Source organism: Corythoichthys intestinalis, chromosome 12 (assembly GCF_030265065.1).
Source record: "Corythoichthys intestinalis isolate RoL2023-P3 chromosome 12, ASM3026506v1, whole genome shotgun sequence".
Classification (NCBI taxonomy): domain Eukaryota; kingdom Metazoa; phylum Chordata; class Actinopteri; order Syngnathiformes; family Syngnathidae; genus Corythoichthys; species Corythoichthys intestinalis.
The window spans coordinates 31,588,145-31,616,095 of NC_080406.1; the positions used below are offsets into that span (position 1 = coordinate 31,588,145).

The window sequence follows — 27,951 nt, forward strand, 5'->3', positions numbered from 1 at the left end:
AAAACCCCTCTTGATGTTTTCGTTTTAATAAAATTTGTAAAATTTTCAATCAAAAAGTAAACTAGGAGCTCGCCATTGTTGATGTCAATAATTACACAATGCTCATTGTGCTGAATCCCATAAAATCAGTCGCACCAAAGCCCCAGCAGAGGGCAACAAAACACCAAAAAACACAAGTAACAAGTTGACATGACACTGTGCTGTCATTTTAATCTGTTTGAGCGGGGCATATGCGTTGAATCAGATATTTTAACGTGATTAATTTAAAAAATTAATTACTGCCCGTTAACGCGATAATTTTGACAGCCCTACATTTTACTCAAAACGCCAAAATGGGCCGGACAAAAGTATTGGCACCCTCAGCCTAATACTTGGTAGCACAACCTTTAGACCAAATAACTGCAAACAACCGTGCCCGGTATCCATCACTTAGTTTCTTATAATGCTCTGCTGGAATTTTATACCATTCTTCTTTGGCCAACTGTTTCAGGTCTCTGAGATTTGAAGGGTGCTTTCTCCAAACTGCCATTTTCAGATCTCTCCACAGGTGTTCTATAGGATTCTCCAGTCTCCAGTACTTTCTCTCAAACCATTTTCTAGTGCTTTTTGAAGTGTGTTTTGGGTCATTGTCCTGCTGGAAGACCCATGACCTCGGAAGGAGACCCATCTTTCTCACACTGGGCCCTACATTATGCTGCAAAATTTGTTGGTAGTCTTCAGACTTCATAATGCTATGCACACTGTCAAGCAGTCCAGTGCCAGAAGCAGCAAAGCAACCCCAAAACATCAGGGAACCTCGGCCATGTTTGACTGTGGGGATCGTGTTCTTTTCTTTGAAGGCCTCGTTTTTTTCCCCTGTCAACTCTATGTTGATGTCTTTGACCAAAAAGCTCTACTTTTGTCTCATCTGACCAGAGAAAATTCTTCCAAGACGTTTTTGGCTTTCTCATGTAAGTTTTGGCAAACTCCAGCCTGGATTTTTTATGTTTCTGGGTCAGAAGTGGGGTCTTCCTGGGAATCCCACCATAGAGTCCCTTTTCATTCAGATGCTGACGGATAGTAGGAGTTGATACTGTTGTACCCTCGGACTGCGGGACAGCTTGAACTTGTTTGGATGTTAGGCGAGGTTCTTTATCCACCATCTGCACAATCTTTCGTTGAAACATCTCGTCAATTTTCTCGTCAAAACAAAAACATTCAGGTCTTTGGAGATGGATTTGTACCCTTGAGATTGCCCATGCTTCCTCACAATTTTGCTTCTCAAGTCCTCAGACAATTCTTTGGTGTTCTTTCTTTTCTTCATGCTCAATGTGGTACAAACAATGACACATTACAGAGGTTGAGTCAACTTTAATCCATTTTAACTGCCTGCAAGTGTGATTTAGGTATTGCCACCACCTGTTATGTGCCACAGGTAAGTAACAGGTGCTGTTAATTACAAAAATTAGAGAAGCATCACTTGATTTTTCAAAGGGTGTCAACTTTTGTCCGGTCCATTTTTGAAGTTTTGACCCCCCGTTTTGTGTTGTTTTTTCATTGCAAGCAAAATAAATGAAAATATCACTACCAAAGCATTTGTAATTGCAATCATTCTCTGGGAGAAATTGAGCATTATCTGACAGAATTGCAGGGGTTCCAATACTTCTGGCTAGCAGTGTAAAGCACACTGAATAACCTTGTGTTAAATTGTGAATAAATTTGCATTGCCTTTCCTTACTTAGAGTTCTATTGGGATTATAAGTACAATTTAGTTTTATTGTTATTCATTTTAATAGTTTTTAATCAAATTTGATTCGTGTATAATCTCATTCATTTGTAATATTAAAAAAAACATCTAATAAAATAACAATAAATTGAGAAATGGCATATGACTAAAAATAATCACTTGCCCTATAAAGGGATCATTTTCTGCAGCTATGTTAAAAAACAATTTTTTCCTTCACACAGCATTTTGATTGATTTTCAAAGTGATAATTAACACGATCAAAAAATATCACTAAACACCACACCAACAATACAAATAAACAAATGTTCCTCTATCATGATTAACCTCCAACTTCCTTTTTTTCTATTTTTCATTCTTCCCCGCCTACATAAACAAAAAATTAAAGTCCTCAGCTTGATCCAGTAATCCTCATATTAGTTTCATCTTCTTGACATAACTAATAAAAGGTACCCACAAGTTCTCAAAAATATGTTGTTTGCCCTGTGTGTCATACGTTCCAGAAGGATTATTGATAGCATCTGATTCATCCACTGCTTGGTTTGGTCCGTGACTCGAATTCTAAACCGGTGCAGTACGTTTTTTTTCCCATTGTTAAATCAAGATAAATATGAGTATGTTCATTTTTACTGTAATTCTGTTCCACTGGAAACAATCCCAACAATAAAAGCTTTGGCTCAAGTGGAAGGTCTTTTAAAACCACTCCCTCTGGAGTACTTTTTACCTGATCCCAAAACTTCTTCACATTGCCGTACACAATGAAACAAGTAAGGCCGTAGGTTTGCATTGGGACGGTAGGGACATATAGTGGGGCAAATAAGTATTTAGTCAACCACCAATTGTGCAAGTTCTCCTACTTGAAAAGATTAGAGAGGCCTGTAATTGTTAACATTGGTAAACCTCAAACATGAGAGACAGAATGTGGGGGGAAAAAAACTGAAAATCACATTGTTTGATTTTTAAAGAATTTATTTCCAAATTACAGTGGAAAATAAGTATTTGGTCACCCACAAGCAAGCAAGATTTCTGGCTGTCAAAGAGGTCTAACTTCTTCTAACAAGGTCTAACGAGGCTCCACTCGTTACCTGTATCAATGGCGCCTGTTTTAACTCAGTATCTGTATAAAAGACACCTGTCCACAACGTCAGTCAGTCACACTCCAAACTCCACTATGGCCAAGACCAAAGATCTGTCGAAGGACACCAGAGACAAAATTGTAGACCTGCACCAGGCTGGGGAGACTGAATCACCAATAGGTAAAACGCTTGGTGTGAAGAAATCAACTGTGGGAGCAATTATTAGAAAATGGAAGACATACATGACCCCTGATAATCTCCCTCGATCTGGGGCTCCATGCAACCCCGTGGCGTCAAAATGATAACAAGAACGGTGAGCAAAAATCCCAGAACCACACGGGGGGACCTAGTGAATGACCTACAGAGAGCTGGGACCACAGTAACAAAGGCTACTATCAGTAACACAATGCGCCGCCAGGGACTCAAATCCTGCACTGCCAGACGTGTCCCCCTGCTGAAGCCAGTACACGTCCTGGCCTGTCTGCAATTCGCTAGAGAGCATTTGGATGATCCAGAAGAGGACTGGGAGAATGTCTTATGGTCAGATAAAACCAAAATAGAACTTTTTGGTAAAAACACAGGTTCTGGTGTTTGGAGGAGAACGAATACTGAATTGCATCCGAAGAACACCATACCCACTGTGAAGCATGGGGGTGGAAACATCATGCTTTGGGGCGTTTTTTCTGCAAAGGGACCAGGACGACTGATCTGTGTAAAGGAAAGAATGAATGGGGCCATGTATCGAGATATTTTGAGTGAAAATCTCCTTCCATCAGCAAGGGCATTCAAGATGAGACATGGCTGGGTCTTTCAGCATGAAAATGATCCCAAACACACAGCCGGGACAACAAAGGAGTGGCTTCGTAAGAAGCATTTCAAGGTCCTGGAGTGGCCTAGCGCGTCTCCAGATCTCAACCTGTGACAACCCCATCACAACCCCATAGAAAATCTGTGGAGGGAGTTGAAAGTCCGTGTTGCCCAACGACAGCCCCAAAACATCACTGCTCTAGAGGAGATCTGCTTGGAGGAATGAGGCAAAATACCAGCAACAGTGTGTGAAAAGCTTGTGAAAACTTACAGAAAATGTTTGGCCTCCGTTATTGCCAACAAAGGGTACATAACAAAGTATTGAGATGAACTTTTGGTAATGACCAAATACTTATTTTCCACTGTAATTTCTAATTTCCACTCTAATACCTACGTTCCTAAAAGTATCTTTAGTCATTAAATCTTCTAAAAGGGAATAATTAAAAAAATTGTGCTAATTTCATAGTGGTAATCAGGTTTCTTCCAACACATTAATTTTTCATGTTGTTGCAGATATAAATGATTTTTTTTTCATTCCACACATCTGTTAAAATCCTCCTTTCCATATTTTCAATGTAATAGTCATGAAAAATGCAGTATCCAAGTCAAATTTATTTCGACAGCCCTATTTCAAAGAGCTTTACAGTCATCGTTGACATTGAAATGTTACGGAAATAATTAATAAGTAAATAAGTAAATATTTGAAATAAAAATCAATTAAAAAACAATTATTGTAAACGATGATGACTAACAATCGTCAACATTTCTGGGCGGGGCTTAAAAACAGTACTGCCATCTACTGAGCATATAGACCCTACTCACATGACGTCACAACCACACCTCCGCGCCATATTGTCCGTCTACTCGTCGTGCTGACGCATTACCGCTAGGTAAATTCCTCCTATAGACCCTACCCACGTGACGTCACAACTCCGCTCTCCTGAATGGTACCGCCCAATTGTCCGTCAAAACATAGTGTTAACCTGTTACGGCTACGTACGTTCCTCCTATTTACGGCGTATTTTTCTGCTCCTTAACATTAATAATCAAAATGGTGAAGGCGTGTGTGGCTGTTGGTTGCACTAACAGAGAAGATGGAAGGAGAGACTTGAAGTTTTACCGTATTCCGAGGGATCCAAAGAGGAGAGCGAAATGGACGGCTGCAATTCGACGTGAAAACTGGGCATCTCCCAGCAAATCCCAACACAGACTATGTAGTAGTCATTTTATATCCGGTAAGATGCATTTAAGATATACTTAGAGGGTTTTGGGCTGACAAATAACAACAATTAAGATCATTGCGAGGCTAATCGCCGACAACATACAAGTATGTATGTAGTGAGAGTGCTATCACTAAACCATATAAACATTAAAAGCCTTAACTCCATTGACAAATGACATGAAATACATTAGACTTGACAGTGGATGTTAGCAATTACAAAAGATTTTGGATTGAAAATTTCGTAACTCACCTTTCCAAGCACAAGATAGATTCCTGCCAAATTTTCGTGGACGAGGACCTGTTTCACCCAACCAGCAACGAAGTATTTATAAGCCTCCAAGCTCTTGAAGTTTTTCAAATTTTCGTGAGAATAGGCTGATTTTGTGTGGACAAGATAATTATAAATATCAGCGTAGCAGATGTCAGGCAGACAGGGCGAAGACAGTGGGTATAAAAACATCGATTTGGGCATCAAATATGGATCTGGCGACTGTATAGAACGAAGCTTTTCCACATAACGCCTTTTATGCAACACATCCAGTGAGTTTACGGCATCAGAAAGCACCGGGTCTTCCATGAAATGCATTTTAAATTCCTCGATCAATTGAAACCAATGCTAATACAGAGACAAAATGACGGACAAGTGGGCGGAACCATACAGCGAGCACGTGGTTTTGTGACGTCGGTGGGTAGGGTCTATTATGGCGTATTTTTCTGCTCGTTAACATTAATAAAATGGTGAAGGCGTGTGTGGCGGTTGGTTGCAATAACAGAGAAGATAGACGGAGAGACTTGAAGTTCTACCGTATTCCGAGAGACCCGGAGAGGAGAGCGAGATGGACTGCTGCAATTCAACGAGAAAACTGGGCTCCAAACGATTACCACGGATTATGTAGTAGTCATTTTATATCTGGTAAGATGCATTTAATATATATTTAGAGGGTTTTGGGCTGACAACCACAATTAAGATCATTGCGAGGCTAATCGCCGACAACATACAGTTTCAAATTCAAGATGCTTATTTCTTCCACCATCATTACATTTTGAATAATATTTAGCTGGTACCAAGTAAAAGAAGCTGGCCTCGTCTACAGATCATCAGTTAAACAGGTGTGTCCAAACCTTTTGCAAAGGGGGCCAGATTTGGTGTGGTAAAAATGCGGGGCGCTACCTTGGCTGATTTACATAGTACAATATATTTAAACAAATGTTAGCAAGCCCTTCTGTGTGTCACATTTGCTTTATTATTTTTTTAAATTCAAAATTTCAACAATCTCGTCTTTGTGGTGTTCTCTTTCGACACTCGGGCTCTTGCGAAATACTGCTGCTGTGAAATTAAACTAGCTTCAAGTTGCTATAATTTCTCGCTGCGTATCTTCCCTGTAATGTTGTCATACATGTCAGCGTGTCGGCTTCGGTAATATCATTATCGCGTCACATCGAACTCTTTGAAAACAGCAACTGTCTCTTTGCAAATGAGGCAGACACAGTTGTTGCGTGTTTTACTGAAGAAATAGTCCAATATCCACCTATCCTTGAAGCGTCGGCCATCGCATTCAACTTTTTTTTTTTTAATTGATTGTCGCCATTTTAGGAAATTGGAAGTAAAGGGTCACACGGTGTAATGTTGCTTAGAGTGCTGCTTTTTTTGTTTTTCAAACTTTCGTGAGAATAGTCTGATTTTGTGTGGACAAGATAGTTGTAGATATCAGGGTAGCAGATGTCAGGCAGAGAGGGCGAAGACAGCGGGTCGAAAAATATCGATTTAGGCATCAAATATGGATCTGGCGAATGGATAGACTGAAGCTTTTCCACATAACGCCTTTTATGCAACGCATCCAATGAGTTTACAGAGTCTGAAAGCACCGGGGCTTCCATGAATTGCACTATAAATTGCACGACAAATTGAAACCATTGAGAATACGGATAAACAAAGACGGACAATATGGCGGCCGGATACAGCGACACGTCATTCTGTGACGTTGGTGAGTTGGGTCTATATACAGTAGTATTAGAGCGTTCCTAGAAGGAGCTGCTGTTTCGTGTCAGGAAGTAGTCCGCTTTCCTCTTCTTCTTGAGTTTGGGTTTAACAAGCAGAATGTAGAGGAAGACGGAGACCACCACCAGAAAACAGGAAGTTGAAACGCACACAAATACCAGCCACGTCCCGCTTGAGTCTGTAACAAACAGCATTGTTGCGAACCTTACTTGACTTTTCTAAATCTGCCTTTTTAACTCGTTAAAGTGAGTTCATCACGAGTAGACGTCCAATCCATTTGAAGTGGGAGGGTGGCAGCCTGGCAGCGAATGTTCAGTCGCTGCCGCCCTCCCACTTGAAATGGATTGAACGTCTTTTGCTGTCGAAGAGTTAACCTGGCGATCAATTTTCACGGCCTCACCTTGCAAGCGCAGCGTGACGGTGACTTGGCGTCTTCCATCTCGGTTTTCAGCCAGGCATGTCAGCTCCGCCCCTGCCTCTTCATCCGTCATCGCCCGGACAACAAGCGTCGCGTTCACCCAACAGCCCGACGCTTCGCGCCCTTCCCTGTGTGGACAGCACAGACCGCATGGTGACAAAATGTCCTTTTAAAACGGGCACCAGTGTTGGTTTTTGTCAACGATGACCAGCAATAGCAGAGTAGTCATATACAGTGCCTTGCAAAAGTATTCGGCCCCCTTGAATCTTGCAACCTTTCGCCACATTTCAGGCTTCAAACATAAAGATAGGAAATTTAATTTTTTTGTCAAGAATCAACAACAAGTGGGACACAATCGTGAAGTGGAACAACATTTATTGGATAATTTAAACTTTTTTAACAAATAAAAAACTGAAAAGTGGGGCGTGCAATATTATTCGGCCCCTTTACTTTCAGTGCAGCAAACTCACTCCAGAAGTTCAGTGAGGATCTCTGAATGATCCAATGTTGTCCTAAATGACCGATGATGATAAATAGAATCCCATGTGTGTAATCAAGTCTCCATATAAATGCACCTGCTCTGTGATAGTCTCAGGGTTCTGTTTGAAGTGCAGAGAGCATTATGAAAACCAAGGAACACACCAGGCAGGTCCGAGATACTGTTGTGGAGAAGTTTAAAGCCGGATTTGGATACAAAAAGATTTCCCAAGCTTTAAACATCTCTAGGAGCACTGTGCAAGCCATCATATTGAAATGGAAGGAGCATCAGACCACTGCAAATCTACCAAGACCCGGCCGTCCTTCCAAACTTTCTTCTCAAACAAGTAGAAAACTGATCAGAGATGCATCCAAGAGGCCCATGATCACTCTGGATGAACTGCAGAGATCTACAGCTGAGGTGGGAGAGTCTGTCCATAGGACAACAATCAGTCGTACACTGCACAAATCTGGCCTTTATGGAAGAGTGGCAAGAAGAAAGCCATTTCTCAAAGATATCCATAAAAAGTCTCGTTTAAAGTTTGCCACAAGCCACCTGGGAGACACACCAAACATGTGGAAGAAGGTGCTCTGGTCAGATGAAACCAAAATTGAACTTTTTGGCCACAATGCAAAACGATATGTTTGGCGTAAAAGCAACACAGCTCATCACCCTGAACACACCATCCCCACTGTCAAACATGGTGGTGGCAGCATCATAGTTTGGGCCTGCTTTTCTTCAGCAGGGACAGGGAAGATGGTTAAAATTGACCTGAAGATGGATGCGGCCAAATACAGGAACATTCTGGAAGAAAACCTGTTGGTATCTGCACAAGACCTGAGACTGGGACGGAGATTTATCTTCCAACAGGACAATGATCCAAAAAATAAAGCCAAATCTACAATGGAATGGTTCAAAAATAAACGTATCCAGGTGTTAGAATGGCCAAGTCAAAGTCCAGACCTGAATCCAATCGAGAATCTGTGGAAAGAGCTGAAGACTGCTGTTCACAAACACTCTCCATCCAACCTCACTGAGCTCGAGCTGTTTTGCAAGGAAGAATGGGCAAGAATGTCAGTCTCTCGATGTGCAAAACTGATAGAAACATACCCCAAGCGACTTGCAGCTGTAATTGGAGCAAAAGGTGGCGCTACAAAGTATTAATGCAAGGGGGCCGAATAATATTGCACGCCCCACTTTTCAGTTTTTTATTTGTTAAAAAAGTTTAAATTATCCAATAAATTTTGTTCCACTTCACGATTGTGTCCCACTTGTTGTTGATTCTTGACAAAAAATTAAAATTTTATATCCTTATGTTTGAAGCCTGAAATGTGGCAAAAAGTTGCAAGGTTCAAGGGGGCCGAATACTTTTGCAAGGCACTGTACAGTGGGGCAAATAAGTATTTAGTCAACCACTAATTGTGCAAGTTCTCCCACTTGAAAATATTAGAGAGGCCTGTAATGGTCAACATGGGTAAACCTCAACAATGGGAGACAGAATGTGGAAAACAACCCCAGAAAATCACATTGTTTGATTTGTAAAGAATTTATTTGCAAATCATGGTGGAAATGAAGTATTTGGTCAATACCAAAAGTTCATCTCAGTACTTTGTTATGTACCCTTTGTTGGCAATAACGGAGGCCAAACGTTTTCTGTAACTCTTCACAAGCTTTTTACACACTGTTGCTAGTATTTTGGGCCATTCCTCCATGCAGATCTCCTCTAGAGCAGTGATCTTTTGGGGCTGTCGTTGGGCAGCACGGACTTTCAACTCCCTCCACAGATTTTCTATGGGGTTGAGATCTGGAGACGGGCTAGGCCACTCCAGGACCTTGAAATGCTTCTTACGAAGCCACTCCTTTGTTGCCCCGGCTGTGTGTTTGAGATCATTGTCATGCTGAAAGACCCAGCCACGTCTCATCTTCAATGCCCTTGCTGATGGAAGGAGATTTTCACTCAAAATCTCTTGATACATGGCCCCATTAATTCTTTCCTTTACACAGATCAGTCGTCCTGGTCCCTTTGCAGAAAAACAGCCCCAAAGCATGATGTTTCCACCCCCATGCTTCACAGTGGGTATGGTGTTCTTCGTATGCAATTCAGTATTCTTTCTCCTCCAAACACGAGAACCTGTGTTTTTACCAAAAAGTTCTATTTTGGTTTCATCTGACCATAACACATTCTCCCAGTCCTCTTCTGGATCATCCAAATGCTCTCTAGCGAACCGCAGACGAGCCTGGACGTGTACTGGCTTCAGCAGGGGGACACGTCTGGTAGTGCAGGATTTGAGTCCCTGGCGGCACATTGTTTTACTGATAGTAGACTTTGTTACTGTGGTCCCAGCTCTCTGTAGGTCATTCACTAGGTCCACCTGTGTTTTTCTGGGATGTTTGCTAACCGTTCTTGTTATCATTTTAACGCCACGGGTCGAGATCTTGCATGGAGGCCCAGATCGAGGAAGATTATCAGTGGTCTTGTATGTCGTCCATTTTCTAATAATTGCTTCCACAGTTGATTTCTTTACACCAAGCGTTTTACCTATTGCAGATTCAGTGTTCCCAGCCTGGTGCAAGTCTACAATTTTGTGTCTGGTGTCCTTCGACAGTTCTTTGGTCTTGGCCATAGTGGAGTTTGGAGTGTGACTGAGATTGTGGACAGGTGTCTTTTATACCGATAATGAGTTAAAACAGGTGCCATTAATACAGGCAACGAGTGGAGCCTCGTTAGACCTCATTAGAAGACGTTAGACCTCCTTGACAGCCAGAAATCTTGCTTGTTTGTAGGTGACCAAATACTTATTTTCCACTCTAATTTGGAAATAAATTCTTTAAAAATCAAACAATGTGATATTCTGTTTTTTTCCACATTCTGTCTCTCATGGTTGAGGTTTACCCATGTTGACAATTCCACGCCTCTGTAATGTTTTTAAGTATGAGAACTTGCACAGTTGGTGGTTGACTAAATACTTATTTACCCCACTGTATCGCATGAAAATGAGGGTCATGACAACTCTGCTATTACTGGTCTCATTCATTATGTAAATTTCTTCACAGTTTCTGACCTTGATTTCAAAATGTTGTCAAATTTTGACCCCTGACAATAGAGAGGCACTGTTCAAGTGACTAGTTCCATCTAGTGTCGAAGCTAAGAATTGCAACAGAATGTAGTTTGAATTCTTGTGTGAAACTTCTTGTGTGGGCCATAATCAATGATATTTTGCCACATAGTTTGGACTCTTTTGTTTTAACATAAAAGCCTGACTTGAAGGAAGGACTTTATACCTCCTTATGTGGGGGGATGCTTCCACTTCAAAGCCACTTGCTGTCCACCACACAATGGTGGAGGCGCTCTGGTCGCACCCCGTGAAAACCACACATGTCACTTCCAGTGCTGAACCTTTAAAACAGAATAAAAGATGTCAAAAGGCGCTCATAACTCATTTGCTCCCAAAAACGTATAAATACGTTCTAGTTTTAATTGTTTCAGTGTCCCAAAGACGTATGAATACGTCTTTTACGTTTTTTTTTTTTTTTTTTTTTTTTCAAAAAACACATCTCTGGGTCGTGATTCAATTTAGCTCCAAAGCACAAAGCTGAAAATCCATTTTAAAGCAATAAAACTGGCCACTGGAGGGCAGTAGTGCATTTGGTAAGACCCGCAACCCGATTCAACGGCAACGAACAGCCAAGCCGCACGGCCGGGCGCAGGCGGAAGACGACCGAATGGATGCCTGGCAGTGGACGACCGAGCAGAACAACCGGGACCACTGAGTCCGTGCTGCTTGTGAGCAGAGCCCGCAGAGACTCAAAAAAAAAAAATCATCTTTATGAGACAGACGATGAGGGAAAAGTTTAACCGGCTGTCGTGGCCAGATCAGTGTCATCTTTCAGTTAGTTATGTGTAAATAAATTGTTACTTTGCTATCAAAAGGTCTATTAGTCTTGTTGTTTATCTTATTTTGTAAAAGGAAAACATTATTCAGATTTTTGGGATGTAACTAAAGCAAAAAATAGCTGTGTATAAGTCAAAGTTATGTTTGAAATGTATGCTTTCACAAAATGCTCAATTCCTGGTTTTTCATCAGAAATTGGAAAATTGCTCAAACTAAGCTATTTTCTAATGCTGATTTCTAAAGAATGGAAAAAGATATGAATTTACTTTTTTTCTGCTGAAAGAAGAGGGTCTAATCTTTCTTTTGGTGGGTTCCATGTTTACATAGCAATAGAACAGAATTTTCTGTGGGCTTTGCAAAATCAGTCAAAATCCAGTAAAACGGCCGGGAGCAAAGGGCCTTGCTCCGGTGAAAATGGCTGGGAGTGGATGAGATAATGTGTTTCGCTTGAGTCCCATTATTGTGGGAGTGCTTTAACAATGCCGCATATAAGGAGAAAGTGACCTGAAAATGCCCCGAAATCAACGGGAAGTAACTCAGTATTGCCCTAAAATTAACAGAAAGTGACCCGAAATCAACAGGAAGTGACACTGTATTGTCCCACAGAAGTGATTTAAAATTAACAGGAAACAAAATGCCCTGAATTCAACAGGAAGAGGCCAAAAAACACCTAACACCATCAAAGCTTTCCAGTTGGAAAATAAAAGTTCTCATACTAAGTGCGTATGACACCAAAAAGCATGATTATTTCATATTTCACGCGGTGTTTTATGCTCCTGAATGAAATGGACTGCTTGGATGTGTGTGGAAGTGATCATTTTATATATTAAACTTTTGAATCCCGCGCCATTAAAATGAGTGACTTCCGGCTTCAGTCTCGGGTTAAGGATGAATGCGGGCAGAGAATTGAATCCACAACCTCTGGGTTGGGGGAAAACTACTCTACCACTGAGGCAAGCCTTCGCTAATCGGCCAAGACAAGTGTGCGACAACTGTGGGACCATTGGATTTACGAGGTGAGTAAAAATCGTGTTTTGTATTATGTCAAATACTGGGATCATGGCACACGTTTTAATACGGAGGTGGCTTGCATTTTGTGGCTGATAATGCTCCTTGTCCACCGAGAATGCCACTTGGCCAAGCACCAGCATCTTGCCGCACACCCCCCTACCGGGAGAGCGCTCTACTCGGCTTATTGCCCTCTTTGTGTGCCAGGTGTTCTGTCAAATTTTCAACCCCATCAGAAATTGCAACTTTGTGTTAAAAATGGCCGTGAATACAGCGAATACAAAGTAAACACTACAAAGTTTCTTTAAAAAAAGAACTATTTACTCACATTTGATCATGGATGGACATGTGGAAAAGTTCTCCCCAGACACATCCTGCCATGTTAGCTGCACAACAACTGCACGCCGCTCTCTCACTGTTTACGTCTTCGCCGTGTAGTAAAGCATTATTTTACGCCATATTCGTGTTGACCATGTTGCAGCTACGCGCTCCTCCGACGTCTGCCGATTTGTCCAGCGGTACTCTCTAGCTGCTTCCCCGCAAACGAGCCCTCTGCCCGCAGCGGGGAAACAACGAGCTCTAACTTGCTCGCCGCTGGGCGGGCTGCCGATCGGCAAAGACAATCGACAACCCCGCCGCCGTGTTAAATGATCTGGGCTAATTTTGCCATGTCGTACTGAATAAATGCATTTTTATTATTTCTAGGGCTGTCAAACGATTAAATTTTTAATCGAGTTAATTACATCTTAAAAATTAATTAATCACAATTCAAACCATCTCTAAAATATGCCATATTTTTCCTTAAATTATTGTTAGAATGGAAAGATAAGACACAAGACTGATATATACATTCAACTTACGGTACATAAGTACTGTATTTGTTTATTATAACAATAAATCAACAAGATTGCATTACCATTATTAACATTCTCTTAAAGCGATCCATGGATAGAAAGACTTGTAGTTCTTAAAAGATAAATGTTAGTACAAGTTATAGAAATTTTATATTAAAACCCCTCTTAATTTTTTCGTTTTATTAAAATTAGTAAAATTTTCAATCAAAAAATAAACTAGTAGCTCGCCATTGTTGATCTCAATAATTACACCATGCTCACTCATGGTACTAACCCATAAAATCGGTTGGACCCAAGCGCCAGCAGAGGGTGCCAAACACCAAAAAGCAACTAACAAGCGGACATTACACTGTACTGTCATTTTAATCTGTTTGAGCGGGGCATGTGCGTTAATTGCGTCAAATATTTTAACGTGATTAATTTTAAAAAATTAATTACCGCCCGTTAACGCGATATTTTTGACAGCCCTAATTATTTCATATTCCATTTAGCTCAAGACTATTATTTGTCAAAACCATACCATTTATTTAGCTATTAGGGAAAAATACTTGGATAAAAAGAATATCCTGTAAAAATATTGGAGTAGAGAGACTGAAACACTGACATTTTGCGGCTATCTTCGTCGCATTTTCCTCGTTGTGAATAATCCCCCCTCAATGGGCTGCATACCGTAATTTCTGGACTATAAGGCGCACCTGACTATAAGCCACCAGCCAACAAATTTGACACGAAAACGGCATTTGTTCATAGATAAGCCGCACTGGACTATAAGCCACAGTTTTCCTCATTTGACAAAGGCATTATAAGACTGTCATGAAACCAAATGTACCACCATGAAGCTTTGAACCAACTGGCTGCAAAGCCTTATTGTTTCAAAAATCTTGATTTGGCCATCACTGCTCCCTTGGGGGAGACAGTCAACCTCTGCTGCCACCTGCTGTCAACACTGTTGTCATCCAACATTCCTCCTAGCATGCATTGCGGCACTACAGATGTAAATAACAATCAAAATTAATGTTCTGTGCTAATTATTTCTTCAGTAACTGTTCCAGTTGTTTCATTAATTGCTAGCTATTGTATTTGGTAACATTTTTTGGGATAGTGGTGCCATAATACTGTTATAATTATTACATGACACTGTCATAAGCATTATTGAATGCTTATAATAGATGTCGGTTAGTGTCATCCAGCAAATTATCTCACTTTTGAATGGACGTAAAAGATCTGAGCTAGACATAAATGGAGTTAGTGACATATTATGCCACATGACACATATTGACATCTGTCATAAGCATTCAGTAATGCCCATGATAGTGTCATGTCATAATTATGACATTCTTATGATCCCGCTCTCAAAAAAAGTTTTACCTATTAACCCAAATAAATCATCAAATAAGTCGCACTGGACTATAAGCCGCAGGATTCCAAATGAGGGAAAAAAGTAGCGGCTTATAGCCCGAAAATTAGGGTAAATCAGATGAAATTGTGACTCCGCTAACGTCGTCCACCTGTTGAGGACGCTAGGGCCCTATAATGTTAGGTGTGGCTAAACAGCGACTTAAAATACTAATTTCTCATCATCTGCGCTTTGCCAAATTGTTGTATATAGTCGAATCGTCTCAAAATATGACTCTAATTCACATAATAATGCTATTTAAGACTTTTTTTTTTATCCTGTCGTTTCACTGCCATTGCTATCAATAGACCTCTAGTCCATTTTTTGAATTGGCAGCAAATGATTATTAAAATGGGCACAGGCATCGCTGGCTTACCGTGAGAGGCCTCGATGACGCTACCGTTAGGCGGCCAAGCAATCAGTGGCGGTGCCGGAGTCAAAGCCGTCGATAAATTGGGCTCTGCTGACGTGTGTTGCTCCGGGCCTGAAACAGGACATTGAGTAACACTTATGCTTTTTCAATAAATATTACTAGTCACTCATGGTATCTCTATTGTTTAATTGGCTGAATATTCATTATCACATTCATTTTTTCCAGAGGTGGTAGCAACGCGTTACATTTACTCTGTTACATTTACTTGAGTAACTTTTTGTGAAAAATGTATGTCTAAGAGTAGTTTACAAAGCCATACTTTTTTGCTCTTACTTGAGTAGATTTGTGAAGAATAAATACTAGTTTTACCCATAACTTTTGAACGATTATATTTTCCTCTTTATTCTATGTATTAGATTTGTACTTTTTTCTTGCCAGAGACACACAGCGGCTTTACCAGTTTCACCAATGACACTTCGCAACAATAATCACATGACCCTGTTTTACCAATCAGACTCAAGCTTGCTGTTCTATGATCACGCCAGCCTGTTTAATCACATGACGTCTTTAAAGCACAGTAAAAAATTATGTACAGTATTTGTTTAATCCCTCTCCGTTTTTATTTGGCATATGTTCCTTTTAGTTTTATAATAGGAAATATGTTTTTTTCCACTAGAGGGCACTCATGCTCTTTGGACGAATAATGCTTCATTTTTGTAAAAAAAATTTCTCTCGCCAGAATTCAATGATTTTTTTTTTTCGTTTGGCTTAAAGTAATAGGTTATAGTACCGTATAATAACAGTTCATATAGATATTTTTTCTCAGCACCAAGTTACCATTGTTTAGTAAAAAAAAATTAAACAGCATAGGCAGTTACTCACAATGTTACTCACCACTTGAGTATTCTTCTGAGAAAATACTTTTTTTCTTGTACTTGAGTACATTTTTTGTATGAAAACTTTTACTTGAGTAATATTATTTTAAAGTCACGCTACTCTTACTTGAGTAAAATTTTTGACTACTCTACCGACCTCTGGTTATTTCTAAATTCATAGTGTTTCAAACAGGAACCTCATTTTTTTTTCATTACATAAAGTATTGACAAAATGTGAAAAATAAATCCCTCAAAAATGGTTAGTTTTTGTTGCCTGATTGCTTAAGGGAAAAAAAAGGAAATTTATATGAATAATTTTGAGGATTCAAGTCAACTCTTAGTTTAGTGAAATTGTTTAGACGCAAAAAAAAAAAATAAAAAAATAAAATGTCTAGATAACTTTGCACAAGTCTGAAACTTCTTTTTAAGTGCTAAAATGCAAATTATATTTTTAAAAAACAAACCAAATCATTTATGATTAGTCAAAAATGTGAATAATAAAAATAAAATAAAATAAAAAATAAAATAAATATTTAGATATTTAGACTTTTTTTTTTTTTTTCAAAAAAAGAAAAGCAACCAACTAAAACCTAAACAACGGTGACTCACCTATGACGAGAAGCCGAATGGTCCTGGTGAGTGTGAAGGCACGGCGCTCCACCAGCACCTTAAGGCGACATGTGTACAGACCGCCGTCCGAATGCGCCACCGCCGGGATGTGTAGCTTAGCCGCGTCGTGGCCCAAAGTCTGCCACCTATTGCTTTGGAGGCTGCTGCCCAAATTCTCCTGACGACGGCAAACGAGGTAATGTAAATAACTTATAAGTTTTAAAAGTCCACCGCGTCTCACCTTGAACCACTCGATACTCGTCCGCGAGACCAGATTCCCCGCAGGACATCTGAGCGTGACATCTTCTCCTACGGTGGCGTCGTACAGATACGACAGCTTATCCACGTCCACTGATGCCGCCGCGTACACATGCAGTGAAACGGTGCCGCGGACGCAATAGGTTGTGTTTCTACAAAAACCACAAACGCCGTATTTGGTTTGTAACAATGTTTTGCTATTGTGATTACAGCGGCGTAGGTTTGGTCTCAACATTGATAGGGGCGATATAACAGCATCACTTGCATGTACACTTTTTTGCTGGGAACAGGATATTAATAAGACCAAACAGATTGGGTGAACGGGTGTCAGAGCTACATTTCTCAGCAATATGAACCTAATTAATTAATAGGCTAAATCTGGATTGCTCATTACGTCGATCGCGATCGACCAGTCGATCGCAACGCTAGTACTAGTAGCACGCAGCATGCCCCCAAAAATTAAAAATCGCTCATGCACCATTCGATTCAAACCTTTGTGTTCAAAAACACCTGAGGAAACATTTTGAAAATTTCCAGAATAAATGTCTGGATTTTATTAGCGAATTTAAATTGCAATATTTGAACATTTCGTATTGGCCCCATTATAAGACGGCCCAGATTATAAGACGCCCCCCTCTTTTTCAAGACTCAAATTTGAAAAAAGACTTTTTGAACACCAAATTAATTTTTATACAGAAAATAATTACAGTATATCCGGAACAAATGATAATAACAATATATTTGAGAGAAAAAGCATGTTATTTTGCCTCATTCAAATCTTAATTAGGGTTGTTCATGTTTTTTTGCTCCCGATCCGATCCCGATCGTTTTAGTTTGAGTATCTGCCGATCCCGATATTTCCCGATCCGATTGCTTTTTTTTGCTCCCGATTCAATTCCAATCATTCCCGATAATTTTTCCCTATCATATACATTTTGGCAATGCATTAAGAAAAAAGTTATTAAAACTCGGACGAATATATACATTCAACATACAGTACATAAGTACTGTATTTGTTTATTATGACAAGAAATCCTCAAGATGGCATTTACATTATTAACATTCTTTCTGTGAGAGGGATCCACGGATAGAAAGACTTGTAATTCTTAAGGGATAAATGTGACTTTGTATATTGTGACTAAATATTGCCATCTAGTGTATTTGTTGAGCTTTCAGTAAATGATAGTGCAGCCATTTAACTGCTGCCCAAATGCATGATGGGAAGTGCAACCATGACTGTGCGTAGGGGCCCCAATTGATATACTGTATATTTTCTCTGCGTTGGGAAAAAACATCAGGTGTTAAGAAAATGATCAACTACCACATTTCTTCCCCTACATTGCCTCCCACGCTATTTTTAATTCCTGAGAGCGGTATTGTAAGGCTTTAGCTACATACAAAATGGCTCCAAAGGCTGTCAAAATTCTCTCTACTCATTATACGCTGCCTTTTAGCGCTATCTAATGGTAAAACGGCATCTTCATAGATTGAACGCAACAATGCGTGAGTGGGTTGTGCAGCGCATTCGTTAATTACTTAAACCCCCCCCCCCCACACCCCCGCCATTGTTTGCATGCTATACTCATGAAAAAATGAAAACCTATAAATGTTTGGGTGGTTTTAGTTAAAGCAGACACTGTTTTTATGCAGAAATGTGAGAAATTCCAAAAGGTTCAGATACTTTTTCATACCACTGTATGTGTGTTACAGCTTGTCAAAAAATTGTCAAAAGTGAAGTTAGTAAAAAGCTTCAAAAAGCACAATTGTCTTGTTTGCTGTCTGGAATGGTGAACAACTTCACCCTTAGTGAGGACAGAACACGTCATATTAATAAAGTAAAGCAAAAAATGTGAGACTCTGAGGTACAATAAGGTACTGTTTATGCGACTTAAAAAAAACCAAAAACACTGGAGACAAAATGGCGGACGAGACACCGGCGTAGTTAAGCCGAAGTCGCGTTAGTCGAGTATGTCGTAACCCAGGGATTATGTTCTACTATATTAATATTATTATTTTCAGGTAGAGTACGTATGTATTCCCCATAAGCGGATTTTAAGGGGGGGGGGGGGGCCTGATGGGCATGAAGTGTCATTGCATGTAATTGACTTTCCTATAAACTCCAACAAAAATAAATGAAATTAACAAAAAATGTTGTTTTTATAATGGGTCAAAATTATTTTTTTAACAGATCATGTGACTAGCCACGCAGACGATCATTTGCCTTGCATATAATTTTCAACAACAACAAAAAATTAGGAGAGTGTTAGGGATTTTATTTTTCAACTGATTTTTTTCTTTGATTGAAAAATATATATATATACTGGACTGTCTCAGAAAATTAGAATACACAATATTCTAATTTTCTGAGACAGTCCTGTATATTGTTCTATGTAAAGGACGTCAGCCAAGGTCGGCCCCCCACATTTTTACCACGCCAAATCTGGTCCCCTTTGCAAAAAGTTTGGACACCCCTGCTTTAAATGGTGGATTAATGTACAGGACTGTCTCAGAAAATTAGAATATTGTGTATTCTAATTTTCTGAGACAGTCCAGTATATATATAATTTTTTTTTTTTTTTTTTTTAATTGAAGCAGCTTTTTAGGGGATTAAATGATTTAGACACAACTGTCCTACCCATAATATGGCCCAAACAAAAAAAGGATTGCTTCAATCAAAGAAAACTTTTTCAATGAAAAATTAAGTGTTCAAATGCAAAATTTTCAATCTCAAATATTTTTTCGCATTCAAAAACTTTTTCCATGATTGAAATTGCTCTTTTTGTGATTGATTTTTCTTTTTAATTTTTTTTTTAAAGCAATTTATTTTTTATTTTTTGATTGAATAATAAAGACAAAAATGACCTAGCCAAAAATGTGGCTCAAACACACAGTTTTGACATTACTTCAATCAAAAAAAAAAACTTGAATTCAACCCCCCCCCAAAAAAAAAAAAAAAAATCAAAGAAAAATAGCTTTCACGTGCATTTTTTAGTTTTAAATGTATTTTTGCATTCAAACTTTTTTTTTTTTTTTTTTAATTGAAGTGACTTTTTTTTTGGTTGAAAATATATATTTTGATTGAAGCAACTTTTTTTTTTCTATTGAAGCAACTTTTTTTAATTGAATAATAAGGACACAAATCTACCTCCATATGGCTCCGCCCAGGGGATACAATTTTTACCTGGGGTAACTACACTGGCATGACACCGGCCGGTGTAACGTATTCAATGGTTGACGATCCTGGCAAAAAGTATTGCCTAAGAAGCCTGATTTAGAATTCCCCTCAAGAATGATGGGAAACAATAAAACACTCACTGTGAACTTATTATTATAAATATTGTATAAAGTTTAATTTTATTGCTGACACTGTGTTTCCGGGTCATCAACATGTTGTGCCCCCCCCTGCCCCAAAAGTCAAACTCCGTCTATGTTACTCCCACAAATATGATGTGTGCATTATTTGTTAATAAATTCAGACATCAAGGGGTTGAAACTGAAAAACATCGTTTTTCCTTTGCAACATTTATGAAATAGAAGTAGTTAAGTTGTCACCTGAAGGTGCAGGTGTAGTTGCCCGAGTCGGACGGTCGAGCGGGAAGGAGCCACAAGTTCGAGCCAAGCCGCTTGATTCGACCTTCACCGTCTTTGCTGTCATCTCCGTCGCCCTTGACGATGCGGTAGGCGTCGTCGGGCGGATTTACAAGCCGTCGTTTGAGGGCCGTCCGGAAGAAAGGAAATGACACCTCAACCGCTTCATTCTCCAAACGGAACAAGTCCAACTCGGACTCCGCCAAAAAACAGCCATCTGTTGCATAAATAAGAATAATGTAACTCATTAATCACCGTAGATGGCAGTCAACGAGTTACCACCAACACCACGAATATTTTTAATCAGGTTTCAAATGAAAGCAATCCCCCAAAAACAAAATTAACATATGAAAATTCTCATCTTCTTCTGAACTGTTTATCCTAACAAGGGTTGCGGGCGTGCTGGAGCCTATCCCAGCTAAAAAAAACAAAATTTCTTGTCTTTTTAAAAATGTTTTTGTCTTTTTTTATGTGCAAAATGACAAAGTGAAAATATGTTTGATTTTGGAGCCGGCTCACCTTTGACCGGCATCGGCGGAAGCTGCAATATTTGTCCATGAGCTAATGCTACGGCTAACGCTATGGTTAGCATCAGCGGCGCGAAGATTGCCCACATGACCACCGGCACCTCGCTGGAGTTCCCGCTCCAAACTTGACTCTTAAGTAGAAGTGTTTGACCTCAGCGGTCGTCATTTACTTCTGCTTCCGTTTCCTCTCGTTACACAAAACACACACGCACACACAAAAAAACAGCAAACTGATTTATATTTAGGAGCCCATAGAATTTGAATTAGTAGAATTTCTGGAAACTTTTCCTTTGTTTTGGGGCTTTTGATTTTGTTTTTAGACATAACAGTATGCCATTGTACACATTTGCTAATAATTCTCTTGAATTTGAGAAGATTTCAACATTTTAAAAAATAAGATTTTCCAGTGTTTCAATATCTAGCTATGAATTTTACAATTAGAAATGATGTTTTTAACTTACTGGCTGTGACGGTGATAGACGTCCAATCCTTTTAAAGTGGAAGGGCTGCTACAATCCCGTTTCAAATGGATTAGATGTCTTCTAGTGAATAAATTAATTAGTGGCAGGGATCATCTTGGCCAGAGGAACAAATTTATTTATCTTTTTGCCTCATCGGCTGCCATTGATGGCATTTGAAATCCAATCCATTTGAAGTGGGGGTCCACTTCAAATGGTTTGGACATTTACAAGTGATAATCACACAATTAGATGTGTATCATCGTCAATGTCACTGAAGAAGTTAACATGTTTAAACACTAAAATTTAATATTTAATATCATTTAACAGTAAGATTTGGCTTTCTAATGAAAACTCAGATGTTATTTGTGACTTCATATTGTTTTGACGTTAAAAAGACAATAAAATGTTTTTTCATATTTCTGAAAATTCTTTTATTGTCTTTTGAACATTATTTTTAAGTATGTAAAATTCAAATTGAAATTTTATTTTGTACTATTTCTAAGATGTCACGTTTCATTTGTTTGAAACAATTTTAGTCACATTTTCCTTTCCAAGCGGTGGAGTACTTACCTTGGGTTGAACAACAATAAATTATTCAATGCCATATCCTCGTAGCAGAACAAAATGAATCTGTGTTTTCTTTCACTTGAAAAATGCACAAAACTTGAAAACCAGAAGAAAACTAAACCAGAAAGCTTCCATCCAGACAACAGTTTCTTAGTTTAAGTGCTGGCGTCCCACAGGGTAGCGTTCTTTGCCCACTGTCAATCTCAATATTTGACAAGTGTTTTTTTTTTTTTTTCACTGAGCCGCAAAAAATAACACACACGACTAAACTCATTCACTCCTAGCAATTTTTCTCAAGACTTCCCTTTTTTTCAAGCACCACAGAATATTACAGTGCCTTGCAAAAGTATTCGGCCCCCTTGAACCTTGCAACCTTTCGCCACATTTCAGGCTTCAAACATAAAGATATAAAATTTTAATTTTTTGTCAAGAATCAACAACAAGTGGGACACAATCGTGAAGTGGAACAAAATTTATTGGATAATTTAAACTTTTTTAACAAATAAAAAACTGAAAAGTGGGGCGTGCAATATTATTCGGCCCCCTTGCGTTAATACTTTGTAGCGCCACCTTTTGCTCCAATTACAGCTGCAAGTCGCTTGGGGTATGTTTCTATCAGTTTTGCGCATCGAGAGACTGACATTCTTGCCCATTCTTCCCCTGCAAAACAGCTCGAGCTCAGTGAGGTTGGATGGAGAGTGTTTGTGAACAGCAGTCTTCAGCTCTTTCCACAGATTCTCAATTGGATTCAGGTCTGGACTTTGACTTGGCCATTCTAACACCTGGATACGTTTATTTTTGAACCATTCCATTGTAGATTTGGCTATATGTTTTGGATCATTGTCCTGTTGGAAGATAAATCTGCGTCCCAGTCTCAGGTCTTGTGCAGATACCAACAGGTTTTCTTCCAGAATGTTCCTGTATTTGGCTGCATCCATCTTCCCGTCAATTTTAACCATCTTCCCTGTCCCTGCTGAAGAAAAGCAGGCCCAAACCATGATGCTGCCACCACCATGTTTGACAGTGGGGATGGTGTGTTCAGGGTGATGAGCTGTGTTGCTTTTACGCCAAACTTATCGTTTTGCAATGTGGCCAAAAAGTTCAATTTTGGTTTCATCTGACTAGAGCACCTTCTTCCACATGTTTGGTGTGTCTCCCAGGTGGCTTGTGGCAAACTTTAAACAAGACTTTTTATGGATATCTTTGAGAAATGGCTTTCTTCTTGCCACTCTTCCATAAAGGCCAGATTTGTGCAGTGTACGACTGATTGTTGTCCTATGGACAGACTCTCCCACCTCAGCTGTAGATCTCTGCAGTTCATCCAGAGTGATCATGGGCCTCTTGGCTGCATCTCTGATCAGTTTTCTCCTTGTTTGAGAAGAAAGTTTGGAAGGACGGCCGGGTCTTGGTAGATTTGCAGTGGTCTGATGCTCCTTCCATTTCAATATGATGGCTTGCACAGTGCTCCTTGAGATGTTTAAAGCTTGGGAAATCGTTTTTGTATCCAAATCCGGCTTTAAACTTCTCCACAACAGTATCTCGGACCTGCCTGGTGTGTTCCTTGGTTTTCATAATGCTCTCTGCACTTTAAACAGAACCCTGAGACTATCACAGAGCAGGTGCATTTATAAGGAGACTTGATTACACACAGGTGGATTCTATTTATCATCATCGGTCATTTAGGACAACATTGGATCATTCAGAGATCCCCACTGAACTTCTGGAGTGAGTTTGCTGCACTGAAAGTAAAGGGGCCGAATAATATTGCACGCCCCACTTTTCAGTTTTTTATTTGTTAAAAAAGTTTAAATTATTCAATAAATGTTGTTCCACTTCACAATTGTGTCCCACTTGTTGTTGATTCTTGACAAAAAAATAAATTTCATATCTTTATGTTTGAAGCCTGAAATGTGGCGAAAGGTTGCAAGATTCAAGGGGGCTGAATACTTTTGCAAGGCACTGTATATATGGCAACATGAACACAGAATTTACCAAAAGAAAATTAGATCCCCATCTATCGTCATAAAAAAGCTTGTTTCTACTTTTTTTTTCTTCTTTAGTTATAAGAAAATGATAATCATAAACAACATTGTTTTTATGTCTTTGGTAGTGAATGAGTTCATAATATCTGACAAAGTGTACAGAAACAATAAGTATTTTTGATTGTATAATTGTAAATAATTATTCAACTATATAGTATACCACATACCCACTATGTGAACATTACTATGATACTATTACTAGAATAACTATAATAATAACAGTATTATTCAAACAGAGTACTTACATTGCACAGGTGTGTGTATGTGTAAAGTTTCCTGTCAAAAGTTAGGTTTTATAGACTCAACAAGAATGTAAACTCCAAGGTTTCCCAATTGAACACTTTGTACTCTACAGCACAAGCACACGCACGCATGCAGTGTAGAAGGCATTTCTTCAAGGATCAGTTTTGTTGTGGTAGAAGAATCAAAGACAGACTATTCTAAGAATATATGATGAGGGTAGGAAAAAATTTGGAATGATAATTTTTGGAGGGATGATTTTAAAAAGGAAAAAAGTAGAACAATAATGCTTTGAAAAATAAAGTTTCATGATAAAAAAAAAAAAGTCGGAACATTACAAAAATAAGTAATGGTGATATGATAAAAATGGCAGAAAGCTAAGTGGACCCCCCGTAATATTACAAGTTGGAACATAACGAGACAAACGAGAAATTAACCACAAAGTTGTAATGCTATGAAAAAAAAGGAGCAATTTTATGTAAAAATATAGCACGGTATTAGAGAAAAAGACAATCAAAAGAATAACGTAAAACAAGACTAAGTTCTAATGTTGTGATAAAAACAGAGCATGTTATGTGAAATACAGTACTATTCAAAAGAGAAGTCGAAATATTACAGGGAAAAATGTAAGGTTGAGAGAAAAATTTGACAAATGTTAGAAAAATATATATAGTAGCGGAAAAAGTTGCAATGTGACATAAATGGGTAAAAATATTATGGAAAAATAACAGAAATATGATGAAAAAAGTCATGATATAACAGCCTTTTGTTGTTATCACTATGTAATTTTAAAGTAAACAAAATGGCAACTGCACAAGAAAAATACGAATGAGCAGAATATTGTAATCTGAATAAATTGTAATGTTGATTGGTAAAATTTGTAATGGCAGAAAAAGTCATTGTCAAATGGAAATTCTGAATAGTTGACAATAATTTTCACTTTACGAAAAAAGTGATAATTAAAATATAATGGTAATGTTTTGATGTTAATTGGAATATTGAATTATAAATAGACCATGATTCAATACTATATATATATATATATATGGCGGAAAACACAGACAAGGCTGGAAAAATAGTTTCTGCTCTTGCACCCCTCTTTAAAATAAACGGCTGTATTTTAAGCCAAAAGAACTGTTGTGTTTGATAGAACAATATGCTGCCATAGTAGTTTCATGGCGCATTAAGCCCCCGAACTAGTTTTAATTTGTCTGTTTTACCCTGGAGACCCCCATTTACAGACACCGTGCAACCACTTTTGTTTCAATCCAGCCATAAAAAGAAGGTAATTATATTTATCATTCGAAATGTATATGATTTTTAGCTTAGAATGAGGTCAATGTCTAATATTTAGTTTAAAAAAAAAAAAAAAAAAACTTAACAAATAATTCACTCGCATATTTTAAACTTTTAAACAAATTACGTCACAATGACAAAAATAGCGTCTGTAAAAAGGTCACGGATATCTACCTCATGAATATCGCTTCATTGACCATATCATTGACATCAGAATCTTTGATGTCTAATATTTAGTTTAGAAAAAAAATACTTTAAAAAATTATTCACTTGCATACTTTAAACTTTTAAACAACTTACGTCATAATGAAAAAAATAGTGTCTGTTGATAGGTCACGGATATCTAATAACTATCGCTTAATTGTATTTTTTTTTTTTTTTTTTTTGTTAGTTGCATTTTCCCTGATATTTTAGATGAGAAGTAATCGATCCAAACAAAGAATAATTGGGGGGGGGACGTTTAAAAGGGTAAATATTTGAAAAAGAAAATCTCGACCACACCTTCATGTCTGCGATTTTTGCATCACGACCCTTGTTACATTACCGTTTTTCACCCATAAAATTCCTTAAAAGTCCGGCTTATTTTTGAGTTTTGGAGTGGCAGGGATTGGTTATGTAAACTTGTTAGCATGTTCTTTATGCTATAGTTATCTCTTAATAGTTATGTTACATTAACATACTGGCCACGTTCGCATTTCGTTGTTCATGCATCATATATTATCATAGTGTACACTTATTCAGCATGTTGTTCTCTATTGTATTTTCATTTTAAATTGCCTTTAAAGATGACATATAATTTCTGTGTGTTGGATTTTATTAAGTAAATTTCCCCCAAAAAAGCGACTTATAGTCCAAAAAATACGGTACGCATCGTAGGCATCTTTAATTATGCTCTCTCATGCCCTCACCTCGAGTTAGGGTTTAGGGGTTTTAAAAAATTAATAAAAATTTTAATTCGCTCCTGTTCAAAATGTTCATCCTCCAGAAAATTGAGATCTTAAGCTTTCCAATGATGGATCATACATGCATATAGGACCATTTTGAAATTTGGCCAAATTGGGGGTCTCAGAGCGGAACTTCAAGCCACCTGAGTGTTTTCCGCCACATGTATAGCAAAAAATTTAAGTAAAACATTTTGAGAACAAATTCTCACATTACAATAGACCTTTTCCTTGAAACGTTACGAGAAAAACTTTTTAAAAATTGGTGACTCTTTATTTGACACCTGCGTCATAACAGCAACATAATTATGACATGACACTGTCATGAGCGTTAATGAATGCTTATGACAGATGTTATAAGTGTCATCCAGCAAATTATGTCACTTTTGAATAGATGTATAAAATGCAGACTGGACATAGAGACAAAATTTACCTGACGACACTTAATGATCTGTCATAAGCATTCATTAATGCTCATTACAGTGTCATGTTGTAATTAATAAGTACCTATGACAGTCTCACGACGCCGGTGTCTAATAAAGTGTTACAAAAAAATTAACATTATATGAAGAGTTTTGGGTAAACCACAGACATCCCATTCTTATAGGATTCCCCCCCGAGTTTATTGAAAGTAAACCAAAATAGACAGGACATCCTGCAGCACACAATGTTAGCGACATTAGCAACGTCAGCGAGTGAGCTAAGAGAAAGTGAGTGCGTAAATAAATAAAAGCATAAACATTATGTAACAGGTTTTCCAAATATTTACTGCAATACGCAACGTCCAGAAAAAAAGAATAGCTTCGGGGCTAGACTTGCTTCAGTTCCTTCCGAAAGCAAAAAGCGCGCCATTTCACACTGGAAATGCTAACTTTATTAGCACAACTGGGCATATACGCGCTTGTAGACGAGCAAGGCGTACACGACTGGGCGACATCTGTGCTTTTACAGAAAATCCTTCACATATATCCCAGGATATTTCAAAGAAATTGGCTTCTCGCCTTTTGAACTAGAAGAGTAGCAACGACAACTGATTAGCAACGAAGATGTCATAAGGAACCCAAAACCGCTCCTGTATACTGGTGTGTATTTCGTATCCAAAAACAAACGGGGCACATTGTGTTTTTGTGATCTTCTTCTACTGATGTTTGATGAAATTAAGATTGGTTGGAAACGCAACAAAATGGCTACCACGTATGAGTTTGGATCCACCATTTTGTCATTTCCAGTTGCCATAGTAATAGAGTAATAGCTAATTTTCCCTGAACTTCATATCATCTGTGAACATTCGGAAAGTTTT

General features: G+C 38.5%; 1 protein-coding gene across 3 annotated transcripts; it reads right to left on the minus strand.

Annotated features, from left to right (window-relative positions):
* Window positions 1-1,206: 1,206 nt before the first annotated feature.
* LOC130926654 (interleukin-1 receptor type 2) lies at window positions 1,207-27,947 on the minus strand. 3 transcript variants are annotated; one of them, XM_057851688.1, is made up of 10 exons: window positions 24,420-24,434; window positions 21,566-21,646; window positions 21,097-21,289; window positions 20,542-20,794; window positions 16,973-17,141; window positions 16,732-16,909; window positions 15,251-15,358; window positions 11,006-11,120; window positions 7,228-7,373; window positions 1,207-7,005 (listed from the first exon to the last, which is right to left on the minus strand). In XM_057851688.1, the coding sequence occupies exons 3-10, from the start codon at window positions 21,191-21,193 to the stop codon at window positions 6,851-6,853; spliced, it is 1,221 nt and encodes a 406-aa protein (XP_057707671.1). In that variant the 5' UTR covers window positions 21,194-21,289; window positions 21,566-21,646; window positions 24,420-24,434; the 3' UTR covers window positions 1,207-6,850. The 3 variants fall into 3 exon arrangements, with proteins under 3 accessions (XP_057707671.1, XP_057707673.1, XP_057707672.1); XM_057851690.1 differs by lacking the exon at window positions 21,566-21,646 and having other exon boundaries at window positions 24,420-27,947; XM_057851689.1 differs by lacking the exon at window positions 24,420-24,434 and having other exon boundaries at window positions 21,097-21,291; window positions 21,566-22,453.
* Between the last annotated feature and the right edge of the window lie 4 nt (window positions 27,948-27,951).

Coding starts and splice junctions, on each gene's coding strand:
- LOC130926654 (XM_057851690.1), bottom strand. CDS start 21,193: ATGTGGGCAATCTTCGCGCCGCTGATGCTAACCATAGCGTTAGCCGTA. Junction 11,121..15,250: donor CGTCATCGAGGCCTCTCACG/GTAAGCCAGCGA, acceptor TCTGTTTTAAAG/GTTCAGCACTGGAAGTGACA. Junction 7,006..7,227: donor CGTCACGCTGCGCTTGCAAG/GTGAGGCCGTGA, acceptor TGTTTGTTACAG/ACTCAAGCGGGACGTGGCTG.